The sequence below is a fragment of the Pseudogymnoascus verrucosus genome (assembly GCF_001662655.1).
Source record: "Pseudogymnoascus verrucosus strain UAMH 10579 unplaced genomic scaffold scaffold_69, whole genome shotgun sequence".
In the NCBI taxonomy this organism is placed as follows: Eukaryota; Fungi; Ascomycota; class Leotiomycetes; order Thelebolales; family Thelebolaceae; genus Pseudogymnoascus; species Pseudogymnoascus verrucosus.
Window position 1 is genome coordinate 83,300 of NW_017263720.1, and position 13,740 is coordinate 97,039.

Genomic DNA, 13,740 nt, shown 5'->3' on the forward strand with positions numbered 1-13,740 from the left:
GCAGCGACGATCCACGCTTTGTGTCCGTCAGTGGAGTGCCACCATTCCCGAATTGGTTAAAAATGGCGTCCTCGCCCGCCCTCGCACGACCTGAAGACGGCAACACGATCTATAAATATAAATTACCATCTTTTATCAATTCGATGATATTTCGATTCGCACTCTCTTTGGCATTCGTGGCTGGGGCTGTGGTGACGGCTGGGGTGGTTTCGACGCAGGCGCTTTTGAAGGAGCAGCAGGACTCATTACTGGTACAAGAGCTGCCCGCGCAGGCTGTCTTTCCGGGGCCGTGGGATAGGTATATTCAGGCGCCTGCTAATAAAGCTCATATTCGACCAAAAGCCATACATCTCTCGAATGGCGATGTTGTCAACCCCTCTGCGGTTTTGGAAGGTGGTTTAGGCAGCAGCACTTTGGGCGCTGGTGGAAATGTGATATTTGATTTCGCGCAGAATATCGGAGGACGGTAGGAATCTTTGTTTGTTCGAGGAGGGATGTTAGATGCTAATTATTTTTTCAAGTGTCTGCTTTCAGGTTGCTTCTGTGGTGAATAATACGTTTCTTGCTCTGACGTACTCGGAGTCGCCGACGTATGCGACTGTGGATGGGGATGCGACGAATAATAATAAGCCTACCGATCTGCCGTTATACTTTGGGCTGAGGAACGGCACGAATTGTGTTGGGACTGGGTTTATTCGTGGGGGGTTTAGATTTTTATCTATTCGCCTGCCGTTGGACCCAAAGGAGGACAAAGGGTTTTGGGATACTAGTTCGAGGGAATCAGTTACAGATGCATCAAAGAGGGATCCAGGTGCCACTGTATCTTTGACTGAACTCTGGGTCAACTGCACAGCATTTCCCTCGAACCCAAACCCGCGCGCATACACTGGCTATTTCTCCAGCTCCTCCAATGTGTTGAATCGCGTTTGGTACGCTGGCGCATACACGTTACAGCTTTCAACGATCGTCCCCACACAAGGAGGCGCATCCATAGACTACAACGCTATTGTCGATGGCAACAAATCTCCCGTCGATTCGTGGTACTCGAACTTCACTATCAGCAACGGTACTTCCGTTACAACCGATGGCGCCAAGAGGGATCGCATGGTGTGGCCAGGCGACATGTCCATAGCAGTCCCAGGCATCGCTGTCTCCACGCGCGATATGGTGTCGGTTCGTAACGCCCTCGACACTCTTTTTGCGCATCAGTACGGTGATGGGAGTTTACCTTATGCGGGGCCGCCTATGGGAACGATACACGAATTTAGCGACACTTACCACATGCATTCGCTCCTCGGGGTGTACAACTACGTGTTGTATTCCGGGGACCTGGGATGGCTTGAAGATCACTGGTACAACTATACGGTTGCGTTGAATGTTAGCATTGCCAAGGTGGACAACAGTGGCTTAATGCACGTAACTAGCACTGCGGATTGGCTGAGATCTGGGATGTCGGGGCATAATATCGAGGCTACAGCTATCTTGTATGATGTCCTGCAGAAATCCATTGAGCTTGCCGGCTTCCTCGGTGACGACAGGTCTGAGGCGCAACCTGGGGGGCTTTGGTCTAAGACTGGTGATAGGATCAGAGCGGGTGTTGAGAAGCTAGATTGTCCCCGTGCCGGCCTCTTCGCCGACAATAGCGAAGACCGCAGGTGTGGAGGGTCTGACGAAGTTCTTCCTCAGGATGGAAATTCCTGGCTCCTCTTGGCCGGCGTGCTTGCCCCGTCGGATCCTCGGCGTCTCAATGTGAGCAAGAGCTTAAAATCGCGGTGGACCAAATTTGGTCCCCCGGCCGTGGAGGCTCCTAATATAATCAGTCCGTTTGCGAGCAGCTTTGAGCTGCAGGCGCATTGTGCGGTTGGAGACCATGACACAGCTGTTGAGCTGATGGAGCTGATGTGGGGGTACATGCTTGATGGACCTGGGATGACGAATTCTACACTCCTGGAGGGATACAGGATTGATGGCTCTGTGGGATACCCCGCATACACCCACCCAGCTCGAAATAGTCACTGTCATGGTTGGAGTACCGGTCCCACTATGGTTCTTCTCACGAGCATACTTGGGATCCAATTTACTGCTCCTCTGGGCCGGTCGTCCATCATTAGACCACATCGGACGAAGTGGCTAAATCATGTGGAGGGCGGTTACTCGACGTCACTGGGGAAGTTTGCCGTCAAGCTGAAAGGGATGATCGGTAAAGGGGCCAGAGAGGCAGAGGTTTTACAGGTCTTGACGCCAACCGACACGTCGGGGACTGTATATTGGGGAGGCAACCAGACTGTTCATAATGGTGGGGTGCTGAAGGTTGCAAGATATTTGGATTCGCCTGGACAATGGATTACGCTTTTGAATACTACCGATTATGGCGACGAGAAGGATGATACGACCTGGGCGACTGACTCTGAAGGGGATGGGGAGTTTTTGCCAGACACTGCGTGGGTAAAGCCAAGCAGTTCGGAGAGGGAGGTCGGGGTGGTAAACTGGAGTCTTATTAAGCCAATTGTTGTTGAGGAATTATGAGCATGGTTGTATTGTTAACAGAAGCTCTACGCCTTCTATATATACCTAGTATCATTCGTTAAAGGGGCCTTAGGTGCCCTTGTCAGTATCTATAAACAGTATTCATATCTTTTTCCAGGCTTCAAACTCCACAGCAAGATGCTCATTCAATCTAGCAAAACTCCTCCCAAATCCCGCGCCGCACCTCCAACACTTCAAGTCTTGACTCAAATACCCTGCCTCAGAGGGGTCTCGTCTCGGGTCGTCTGCCGCCAGGGGAAATGCGTCGAGGGGTACAAAGAAGGGGGTGGTAAAACTATTGTAGTGCGCTCTATTCTTCATGCACTCCGAGTACCTGTCCACGGACAACACATGGACATGCAGGTGGCTCATAGACGGGTGCGCATGGATCCCCATCATAACCTCGCTCTCCCAATCTCTCCCCTTCGGCAGCTCCTCCCCATCCGCCAACTCCACCTCACCATTCAAAACGCGCTCACGCTCTTGGTCCAGCTTCGACACCTTGCCATACCGCCGCCGCAACTCCTTCGCCACGAGCTTACGCAGCTTTTCCGACTCAGCCACCGTAGCAGCCAGGAACGCGGCATCTTCAAAGGCGTCAACCGGATGTAGGAGGTTGCGCTCTGAGCGCGGCAGAAGGAGCGTGTGCACGCTCGACTTCGGGTAGAGGTCATTGACTGCGACGGCGGTGTCGTTGTAGAATATCACGTCGGAGGGCGGGAAGGCGGCGGGGTTGTACGTGTAGGCGCCTAGACCGCGGCGGCCTTCGAAGACGATGGGTTTTTCGTGGGGGGAGGAGGAGGGGACGATGGTGGTTTTGCGGGATTTGTGACGCATTAACTCGGTGACTGGGGAGGTTAGCTGAGGCTTAGGGGGGTGGGGTGGGAGGGAGGGGGGAGGATATATTTACATGCGTTGCGGTTGGGGTGTATTGACGTGGATGAGGCTGGCGGCACGATGGTGCCTTGTATTTCCTCCTCTGTGATGGCATCTTGTGTTTCTTCTGTAGGTGAAGCCATCACTAACTATATATATAAATTGCCGCACCTAGCAAAGGACAGGAAGCCGTGAAACTAAGAGCTGTTGTTGGAGGGGGGTATATGTAGTTTGGAGTCGGGGTGCTATGAATAAGGGTCCAACAATCACTGATAGCGCACCGATAAGCCGTGGCGGGATGACGTCCATTTCTAGGTCCCGCCACACCCCTCAAAAAAATCTCCCAGTCGCATCCAAAGCCCCACGCCAGGAACCACAACACATGGATCGCTGAACCTGCCGAATACAATCGACCTACAATGGTCAAAAAGGGGCAGCCGAAAGGGCCAAAGCCCGGGGCGGGTGGTGGAGCGAAAAAGACGACTCCTGTTGCTGCGACCGGCGCAGACGACAGCTTCATCGTGTTTTCGAATTCGGACAAAGAGCCTAAGCCTAGGAAGACGAATGCGCAGGCTGGACCGTCTGGTGCGACTGGGCCGGATATATTGGGAGAGGCGCCGAAGAGACCGGATGTTAAGAAACTTATTGGTGGGGCGTCATGGACGGGGAAGCTACCTGTGAATATGCTCTCGGAGCATTGCCAGAAGCAGAGGTGGGAGAAGCCTGAATATACAATGTCGAAGACCTCGGAAGGATACTCCTCGATGGTTATTTTGAAGGCGAGGAACCCGAAGACGCAGGAGCTTGTGAGCCTGGCACCGTTCAAATTGCCTCCGTCGCATAAACACCTTGCGGCGAAACCAACCGCGCTCGAAGCTCGACACTTTGCGGCAACGTACGGACTATTTCGAGTGTGTAGCATGCGGAATATACATATGATGTTGCCTCCAGACTACAGGGATTTGTGGAAGGGGGAGTTCGAGGTGCTGAAAAAGGAGGATATCAAGGAAGGCAAAGCGTGGATGTATGAAGCGGATCCGTTTGCGGCTCTGAGGGAGCGCGAGGAGGCGAAAGCGGTTATGGAGAAGAAACGAAAGGAACGCGACGCTGCTCGCGAAAAGGCGGCGAATACTCCTGGAGCTCCTGGCGGCGTTAGTCTCACTCATCGAAGTGGAGGTCCCGGTGGCGCAGGGAGCGGCGCGCATAATATACACAGAGGCTGGATGAAGGTGCCAAAGGTCGATATGGGAAAACGGGCGAGAGCTAAAGTGGAGGAGCTCATTCGGAAACATACGATTTGGAATCCGCATGATCACAAGATGTCTGAATTTCAGAGGCACTCGATTATCAAAGACTTTAAACAGCTCGAATTTCGAGAAAGTCATATTGAAGAGGCAGTACTTGAATGCAAGGACCGCGAGGAGACTCTTGAATGGCTCCTTATTCATGTCCCTGAAGATGATCTACCGCGTTGGGCACTGCCTGAAGGTTATGTGGCAGGTATTAGCATGGCAAGCACCGATCTGAAAAAAGAAGGCATCATTAAGCGCCTGGGTGAAGCCGGGTATTCGATTGATCTTTGCAAGCAAGTTCTAGAGTTAAACCAAGGAGATGAGGGGAAGGCGGCAGAAGCGTTACAAAACATCCTTATGGCCAGTGGGCAGGATGACACTGCTACTCCATCCGAGTCGACTAACTGGTCTGATCCAGATGCGAACCCAGACGAGATATGGGAAGAGGAACAAATTGGCCTCGAATCTGTTTTTGGTGATAAATATTCCAGACCTTCCCCGAATGTCTGCCAAATCAAAATTCAACCTGCCAATAGGGGCCGAAATCCAGCAGTTGATACAGAAATCTTGATTCGAAGGTCAACAAAATACCCACAAACTGCGCCGGTTATATCTATCGTCGCGTCTCTACCAGCTTATATACGATTGAGTATAATGAAGAGAGCCCTCAGCCATTGTACCGAGACGCTCTTAGGGGAAGGAATGATCTTCTTCCTCGTCGACTGGGTTGAACAAAACTTCTACGGTATTGTAGAAAGGCCTGGGAAGCTCAGGGAAGTGTCGGCGGCAGCGTCTTCTATAAGTGAAGTCAGTGCACCTAATAGGCAAAAACGAGCAAGGACAACAAGACATCCTCCGCCAATTCGATGGATTGAAAATCCTAGGAGTAAAGATGAGTGGCAGCGAAGGCAAACGGATGCCAAGCTTCAGGCGCGCATTGCAGATAGGAGAACACTTCCGGCGTGGGAGATGCGAGAGGATATAATTGATACCGTCAACTCTCATCAAGTCACCATTATTTCTGGAGAGACTGGTAGTGGAAAGTCAACTCAGTCCGCGCAATTCATCTTGGATGACCTTTATGGGAGGGCCCTAGGTGAAACTGCAAAGATTATCTGCACGCAACCTCGAAGGATTTCGGCTTTGGGCCTGGCTGATCGCGTGAGTGATGAGCGCTGCGGTGTCGTCGGCCAAGAGGTCGGATACATTATTAGAGGAGAGTCAAAGTCGTCTCCAAGGACTAAGATCACGTTTGTTACCACCGGTGTGCTGCTTCGTCGGTTGCAGACATCAGGTGGAAGCAGCGATGATGTTGTTGCGTCGCTGGCGGATATAAGCCATGTCATTATCGATGAAGTTCACGAGAGAAGTTTGGATACAGATTTTCTTTTGGTACTCCTTCGTGATGTGTTACGGAAGCGGAAGGACCTCAAGTTGATCCTAATGAGTGCCACGCTAGATGCTGGTGTGTTTGAGAGCTACTTCAGAAGCGATGGAAAGGTTGGAAGGATTGAAATCAGCGGTCGAACATACCCGGTTGAAGACTACTACCTCGACGATGTTATCCGAATGACTGGTTTTAACACTGGTCGCGGAGGCCGAGGAGGAGATGAAGACGAGGAGACAGAGGGCATGGACTCTGACGTAAGAAGCGCCATTCAAAGCATTGGCATGAGGATCAACTATGATCTTATAGGCCAGACAGTGAGGGCGATTGACGCAGAATTGACGTACAAGAAACAAACCGGTGGAATTCTTATCTTTCTTCCTGGTGTCGTTGAAATCAACAGAACATTGGACAACCTACGATCAATCCCGAACCTTCATGCCCTTCCGCTCCATGCCTCATTGCAGTCTGTTGAACAGCGAAGGGTCTTCCCTCATGCGCCTAGTGGAAAAAGGAAGGTCATTTGCGCAACAAATGTGGCAGAGACATCCATCACCATCGACGACATCGTTGCTGTCATAGATACTGGTCGGGTAAAAGAAACTAGCTATGATCCTTCCAACAACATGAGAAAGTTAGAAGAGGTTTGGGCGTCACGCGCAGCATGCAAGCAAAGGCGTGGTCGTGCTGGTCGTGTCCAGGCTGGAAAGTGTTACAAGCTCTATACACGCAATGCCGAGTTGACAAAGATGGCTGAAAGGCCAGAACCGGAAATTCGTCGTGTACCTCTTGAGCAGCTATGCTTATCAGTGCGCGCAATGGGTATCAAAGAGGTTGCTGCTTTCCTGGCGAGTGCGTTGACGCCACCGGAGAGTCTCGCTGTGGATGGTGCTATCGACCTCCTTGGCCGTATGGGAGCTCTCGATGGAGATGACCTTACAGCTTTAGGGCGGCATTTGTCTATGATACCGTCAGATCTTCGATGCGGCAAGCTGATGGTTTACGGTGCTATGTTCGGGTGCTTAGACGCCTCCGTAATCATTGCCGCGATCCTCACCCTCAAAAGCCCCTTTGTATCTCCACAGGATAAGCGCGAAGAATCAAAGGCTGCCCGCGCAAAGTTTTCTGGCAATCAAGGCGATCTCATAGGCGATCTTCATGCATTTGAGCAATGGGACGAGATGATGAGCAATCGCAGCATCCGCCAGGGCGAGGTTCGCAACTGGTGCGGCGACAACTTCCTGTCATTTCAAACCCTGTCTGATATTGCTTCCAACCGCACCCAATATCTCTCATCTCTCCGTGAGATTGGTTTTATCCCCTACCGAGTCTCGGCTACTCTAAACCACAACAACTCAAACGCCGCCCTGCTCCGCTCGCTGATTGCTGGCGCATTCAACCCGCAGTTGGCGCGTATTGATTTCCCAGACAAAAAGTTCGCGCAGTCCGTTAGTGGAGCTGTAGAGCTGGACCCAGAGGCGCGTACCATTAAATACTTCAATCAGGAGAATGGTCGGGTATTCGTGCATCCAAGCAGTACGATGTTTGATGCGCAGACCTTCCCAGGTAATGCGGCATACATGAGTTATTTCAACAAGATGGCGACAAGCAAGATATTTATTAGGGATTTGACACGTAAGTCACATAAAGTTCCTTCAGATGAACTAATGCTAATATGTTACAGCATTTAACTCATATACTGCACTCTTGTTTTCAGGCCCAATCACTTTGGATACCCTTGGGCGCGGGCTTATCGTGGATGGATGGTTGAGACTCCGTGGATGGGCGAGAATTGGTGTTTTGGTCAGTAGGCTGAGGAGCATGTTAGACGATGTGCTCGCGAAGAAGATCGATGAGCCAGAGATGGACCTCTCAAATAACGAGGTCGTTGCGATCGTGACCCGGTTGGTGGAATTAGACGGCATGGACCAATAGAGGATAAAGATTTGATAATTATACATTGGTATATACATCGTAACTACATAACTTTTCATGTTCTCGTTGATTCATCCTCATGCGGTTACTTGCACTGCTTCGGACATATGAGGACAGAGGTTTAAATCCTCAATGCCTTTCCTGCCTCCCGATCCCAATAACTCGCCTCCCTCTTTACTCATCATCCTTTTCTGAAGCCAAGCTACATACTCGGGCCATTCAGCAATACTTCCAAACACCCGTGCCTTTCTCACTCCTCTCACGCCTTCAAACAGCCTCAAGACCTCGTTTCCACTACCCTTAAACTGGCTTTCGAAGACCTCGACTGTCAGTTCGTCGATCCCACTAAACGCGTCTGTCGCCGCCTCAGCAGAAAACCCTGCATCGCACTCTAGCCTAACGAAAACGTGGTAACGCCGGATAAGTGAGATGAGGTGGGGCGCTTGGACGGGTTCGATCCATCGGCGGAGCTGGGGGAAGTTGTAGAGGCGAATGGGATGTGCGATGAAGGTGTTATGTGCGTAGAGGAATGGCAGTGCCTCGTAGTGGATCTGTTTGTTTACTCGCAGGATCTCTGGGTGAACTGGCGGTGTTTCTCCCAGCGCTGTAGTTGTAGAAGGCGGAGGCACCACGAGGAGGAGATTATATATGCGATTGCGGATCTCGCCTGGGAAAGCGAGGAAGGGAAGGCTGATGTTGGCCATAGAGAAAGGAAAGAAGAGGTAAAGTGAGAGAGCACAGCATAGATATTGAAATCTTAAAAAACTTACAATATGGAGGAAGAAAGCGACACTTACAGAGCAGTTGAGGGAGAGGCGGTAGTAGCCGTCATTATCGTCGTCACTGTGGACTGAATCGGGAATATTGACGTTTTTGAAGTGACGTTTGATCTGATTAGATCTGATATGAGATATGAGATATGATTAGATTCTAAATCGCCTTACCGCGTGGAGCCCTTGTTTTACCTGAGATACGCGTGGTTGATGTCACGACCTTGCAGCGGCCCCATGACGGTTAGACCCATGATAGGCTAAATCTCATGATCCGCTAATCCCATGATCGGCTAGCCCCGTCCCGGTCTCGGCAGTCACGTTGACTGACACCTTTACACCGTATATATGTATATATAAACAATATCGCAAACTCAACCTATTTTGCAATATCGGGCCTGCCGCCATGTAACCATGACGGCCTCGTTGCTTCTCCCTGCTTTGAGCTACATCTTTGGATGGGGATACTTTATTTCCTGGTCCCTCTCCTTCTACCCGCAACCGTTGCTCAACTACTATCGCCGGAGCACGAGCGGGGCTACTATTGACTTCCCTGCGATCAACATCCTCGGTTTCGCCGCCTACTTCATCTCAAATGCCGCTTTCCTCTACTCCCCTGAAATTCGACGACAGTATGCGGCGCGTAACCACGGGCTCACCCCGACGGTGAAGCTCAACGATGTCGCGTTCGCCGCCCACGCGACGATATGCAGTGCCATCGCCATGTCGCAGTATTTCCCACAGATCTGGGGCTTCGAGGATAGGGGCAGGAGGAGGGAAAGGGTAGGCAGAACCGTAATGGGTATCTTCATTGGCAGTATTATAGGAGTTGGGGCCGTGGCAGCTGTGGTGGCGAGCTATCCAGGCGATGATGTAGTCACAGGCTGGGCGGGGATCGATGTGGTGAGTTTCCTATTATTAGCAGCTGGATACGGTTTACAGTAGAGGCGAATGCTCATCGAAATGCACAGGTATATGCCATCTCATACGTCAAACTCGTCGTCACCCTCGTCAAATACATACCACAGTTAGTTACCAACTACAACAACAAATCCACCCACGGCTGGTCGATCCACCAAATCCTCCTCGATCTTATCGGCGGCTTTCTCTCACTAGGACAACTAGGAATCGATTCATACATACAGCGCGACTGGTCTGGGGTTACTGGGAACCCAGTCAAGCTCTCCTTGGGTAATTCATCGCTCATATTTGACTCGATGTTCATCATCCAACATTACATATTATATCCTGGAGCGGGCAAGAACGAGCACAGCGAGAGCAGCCGGCTTCTGGATGCGGAAGGAGAGGCTGCGTAAGCTTCCGACAGACTGCACAGGCGCTGTTATATTTAACATATAATCGCCAATAAACGCCGTCCAATATATAATCACGTCCGCTTCGAGGCGCATCAGTCGTGTGCCGGGGAGCAAGTTAGATATTGAGTTGAGATATTGTAAGAGTACTTACTGCTAAACTTCAACTGATCAGGTGGCGAGTGGTGACACCCACCATCTTCATAACAACTATTTACGAGAAGTTGTGAGTGATTGAGCAGGGGGTGCTGAAGCATTGTTGATCTTTGTGCCATATGATCCCAATTTAGCGCTGCGCACTTGTTTTAGATTTCAGCCTGGGCAATTTTCAGCCTTTGGCTCATAGATAATCACCATTTTATAGAACATCATATCTGTTTCCATTATTATAGCGCCTTCCCATTTCTAATCTCTGGATTCGTTCCCAAGAGTGGACAGAGTGATATCATATACAACAAATAAAATACCCAAACTCCTCATCGAAAGGGAATATAATTCCGCAACCACCACCGTTTCTACTTCTTAGAACAGCCCCCATCCCTTGCTCCTCTCCTTCTCCGCCCCCTTCATCTTGCTCCCAGCTGCCTCTCTCCTCTTATCCCGACCTTCCAGCGCCCTCAAGCTCTCCATCTTCTCAAGGACCAGCTCCAACAGCTCCTTCCGTCTGATAACTTCCAAATGCGCGCGTACCTTGGGGTCCTCCCGAGCGAATCTCTGGACCTCATCATCAGACAGGTGGCGACCGAGACGAGTGTCGAGCTCCCGCGGGAAGTTGTAGTAGAATTCGGACAGTAGCTCCACATTTAAGAAGAGGACAGCGGTCTGGGTGAGTTTCGATGCGACCACATCCAGGAACACCTCAGGGCAATAATACTTGTTCTTGAGGGATGCGCACTGCTTAGATTTAACGGCCATGAGGCGCATCTTAATTATATCGGCGCGATCTCGAAGGAATACCGCTTCTTGGCCTGTAATAAATGAGTCAGCTATAAGTACAGCATAAATACGGAATGCGACTTACCCTTCTTGATCAGTGCGGCACTGAACCCTCCAGCGCCGCCGGTACCATTCCCATCCACCTGGATCTCGTTCTTGCGTGCACGGTCCACAAAATTCATCACATCCTTGAGTTTCTTTCGTCCACCAACACTATCTTCGACAACCTTATGTGCTGATTCACAGGCAACCAGTTCCCTCTTCAATACGCGCGTAATGTTGTCTCGGCCACGAGCCCATTCGGAATCTTCAACGTCAATCTCAAACTTAAATGGCTTGATGCAGTTTTCCACCTGATCGCTAGTGCTGTAAAATCTCTCATTCAGTATCCCCGATGATGCTTCTGTGATTGTTTGGCGTGCAAAGGGGTGGTGTGAGAAAGTAGACTGGGTGACGAGTCGATCGACATTAGCCTGGATGGCATTGGCGACAACAGTGGTCGCTAATCGTCCGATACCAAGCTTCGTAATTGCCGACGTTGATGCATCGAGTTTGCGGTGCCAGTATAAAGAATCGGCGTCTGCTTTTGGGAGATCCGCAAGGACGCTTGGCTCTGCGACCGGCGCCTCGAGGCCTTCGATGGGCTTGTTCCAGTATCGTGCGGCCAGGAGATCAAGAACCCGCTGATCAAGTTCATCTTTGAGTATCTCTCGGACTTGGGGCCGTCCGAAATCCTCGGCAAACGCCTTAAACGAATGCTTGAAGGCATCAAGACTCTCTGCAAGGTAAGACTCAGCAGATAATGGTCGATCGTTGTATTGGACTTTGAACTCGTATGTAGCTTCTTCCAATTCCTGGTGGATTGCATCGCTTGTATGCTGGAGGCTAGACGCCATTGTCTTCTCAAGTACCTGCATGAGTTTCTTGCGTAGAGTCGTTGTCCCTGTGTTCAGCCCATTCTCTGGTCCAAATTCGACTGGGTGGGCCGAGAAATAAGCATGTTCGTTTTTGACGATGGCCGAGGTGATGTTGGCACTGCCCTTCTTAAACAGACCAACTGATTGGGGAGCTTTGCACACGACACCCACATAACCGAGGCGAAGCGGATACTTTTGATCGGTGAGGATGTCATAGCCTCGTCGCGGGTCAACTAAGTCCATCTTCGTGACGACTCCAATTGTCCTTTCTCCTCTAGGATCGACTCTTCTGCTCGCTCTCAGCGCAGTGGAGTTTGCAAGATCCACGTCAGCAGCCGATATAGCCAGAATGATATTCGGAGCCTGAATGTACTTGTCACATAGATCCGATATCTTCTGCTTCAGTTCCAAAGGTTGACCTTGGCCGACGACTTGAATATACCCGGGTAGATCAATAAGTGACAGGTCCGGGACATGCGGTGACGATATAGTCAGCTGTATCGGGTCGTCGGAAACACACTCGGTGTCTGGTACGGCCAAATTAAGCTCCGTAAGCGTCCTTTGAATGCTTGAGAAATCCGTTATTTTCCCCAGGCCAAGTGCTGGAAATTCTCCATACTCGGCCATAGAATCGGGCGTATTGACAAGTGTCAGCTCGATCGGACGCCTAGTAACCATGTTGGATCCTTTTGGCAAGAACTCGTGCCCCACAATCGCTTCCAAGACGGAACTCTTCCCTGATGACTGCGAACCGATAACGACAATCGATGGCAGTATGAGAGCTTCGGATTGACCAATTGTCTGGAGGAGAGATCGGATTTCGATCATCTTCTTCGTCAATACCATCATTTGGTCATCCCTTGCAGCCTCCGGCTCTGTTCGATCATCCTCCTCATCTGACTGGCCATATCCATATGCTGCAGCAGAGCCTGCAACAGCAGCAGCGGCACCGACGCGGGCTTCTTGTGGTGCTTCGCCTCCTCCCTTCCCTCCAGATCCACCCTTCCCTGTTCCTATTTCCTCATGTATCCGAAGCACCTTCTGTAACCATTCCGGCATTTCTGGTAATTCCTCCTTTGTATTTTCGAGTCCGCGCTTCATCTGCTCGGCAGTGCCTGCCACCGTGCCGAAAAGAGATCCCGCTATTCCGCCAACAGTATCAGCCGTCTGCTGAAACACATCCATAGCATAGTTTCCGGCCTGGGCGGCTTGGTATTGAATCCATGCAATTCCTGCTATCATTGCGCCACCGAACATTGCCGGTATCCTCGCGAATTTCAGGACAAGCTTGGGAAGAATGCGGGCGAAGGAGGCATTTCGGACGGCGACGGAGTTGTGCATCGAGTTGTAGCCCAACGGCCACATGCGGCGCCTGGCCACACGTACAGCAGCATCGGATCGAAGGAGGCCACCGGCAGAGGAACTGGCTCGGTGGTGGAATTGCCGCGCATTCTGGCTTGCGGCGCGTCGCGCCAAAGGCAGGAGACGGGCGGACAGGAGCCTCCCGCTCATTGCGAAAGTGGCACCAGTAGTTTTCGAGAAGGTGGTAGTCTTCTATGCCATAAATGCTATATCTAGTCACGTCGATATGTTTCGCAATCGGGGTTCAGCGGCGGAGAGGTCGATCTTAAATTATGTACAGTTATGATTTAACATGATGCCTCCCCTCCGTCACTTGAGTTACAAGATTGCCTTACGTAAGCTAGATTTGGCCAGGGTCACTCGTACTCGTACTGCACATTAAATTCACGTGACTGTATATGCCTCGGAGGTCGGACGTGGCGAACG

General features: G+C 51.0%; 6 protein-coding genes across 6 annotated transcripts; 3 read left to right on the top strand and 3 right to left on the bottom strand.

The window, feature by feature from the left end:
- Nucleotides 1-39: 39 nt before the first annotated feature.
- On the top strand, nucleotides 40-2,625 carry VE01_09770 (uncharacterized protein). Its single transcript, XM_018279179.2, has 2 exons — nucleotides 40-466; nucleotides 522-2,625. The coding sequence occupies exons 1-2, from the start codon at nucleotides 63-65 to the stop codon at nucleotides 2,524-2,526; spliced, it is 2,409 nt and encodes an 802-aa protein (XP_018125791.1). The 5' UTR covers nucleotides 40-62; the 3' UTR covers nucleotides 2,527-2,625.
- On the bottom strand, nucleotides 2,518-3,634 carry HNT3 (aprataxin-like protein). The gene is made up of 2 exons (XM_018279180.2): nucleotides 3,437-3,634; nucleotides 2,518-3,374 (listed from the first exon to the last, which is right to left on the bottom strand). Exons 1-2 carry the CDS (start codon nucleotides 3,543-3,545, stop codon nucleotides 2,629-2,631), a joined length of 855 nt encoding a protein of 284 aa, XP_018125796.1. The 5' UTR covers nucleotides 3,546-3,634; the 3' UTR covers nucleotides 2,518-2,628.
- A 40-nt stretch (nucleotides 3,635-3,674) lies between these two features.
- Nucleotides 3,675-8,067, top strand: VE01_09772 (uncharacterized protein). The gene is made up of 2 exons (XM_018279181.2): nucleotides 3,675-7,716; nucleotides 7,766-8,067. Exons 1-2 carry the CDS (start codon nucleotides 3,822-3,824, stop codon nucleotides 8,014-8,016), a joined length of 4,146 nt encoding a protein of 1,381 aa, XP_018125792.1. The 5' UTR covers nucleotides 3,675-3,821; the 3' UTR covers nucleotides 8,017-8,067.
- A 26-nt stretch (nucleotides 8,068-8,093) lies between these two features.
- Nucleotides 8,094-8,720, bottom strand: VE01_09773 (uncharacterized protein; the record flags this gene model as incomplete). The annotated part of the gene is made up of 1 exon (XM_018279182.1): nucleotides 8,094-8,720. The coding sequence occupies one exon, from the start codon at nucleotides 8,718-8,720 to the stop codon at nucleotides 8,094-8,096; it is 627 nt and encodes a 208-aa protein (XP_018125797.1).
- Nucleotides 8,721-9,022: 302 nt separating this feature from the next.
- VE01_09774 (uncharacterized protein) lies at nucleotides 9,023-10,493 on the top strand. The gene is made up of 2 exons (XM_018279183.2): nucleotides 9,023-9,689; nucleotides 9,758-10,493. The coding sequence occupies exons 1-2, from the start codon at nucleotides 9,201-9,203 to the stop codon at nucleotides 10,100-10,102; spliced, it is 834 nt and encodes a 277-aa protein (XP_018125793.1). The 5' UTR covers nucleotides 9,023-9,200; the 3' UTR covers nucleotides 10,103-10,493.
- Nucleotides 10,460-13,585, bottom strand: MGM1 (dynamin-like GTPase mgm1). The gene is made up of 2 exons (XM_018279184.2): nucleotides 11,121-13,585; nucleotides 10,460-11,067 (listed from the first exon to the last, which is right to left on the bottom strand). Exons 1-2 carry the CDS (start codon nucleotides 13,462-13,464, stop codon nucleotides 10,622-10,624), a joined length of 2,790 nt encoding a protein of 929 aa, XP_018125794.1. The 5' UTR covers nucleotides 13,465-13,585; the 3' UTR covers nucleotides 10,460-10,621.
- Nucleotides 13,586-13,740: the final 155 nt, after the last annotated feature.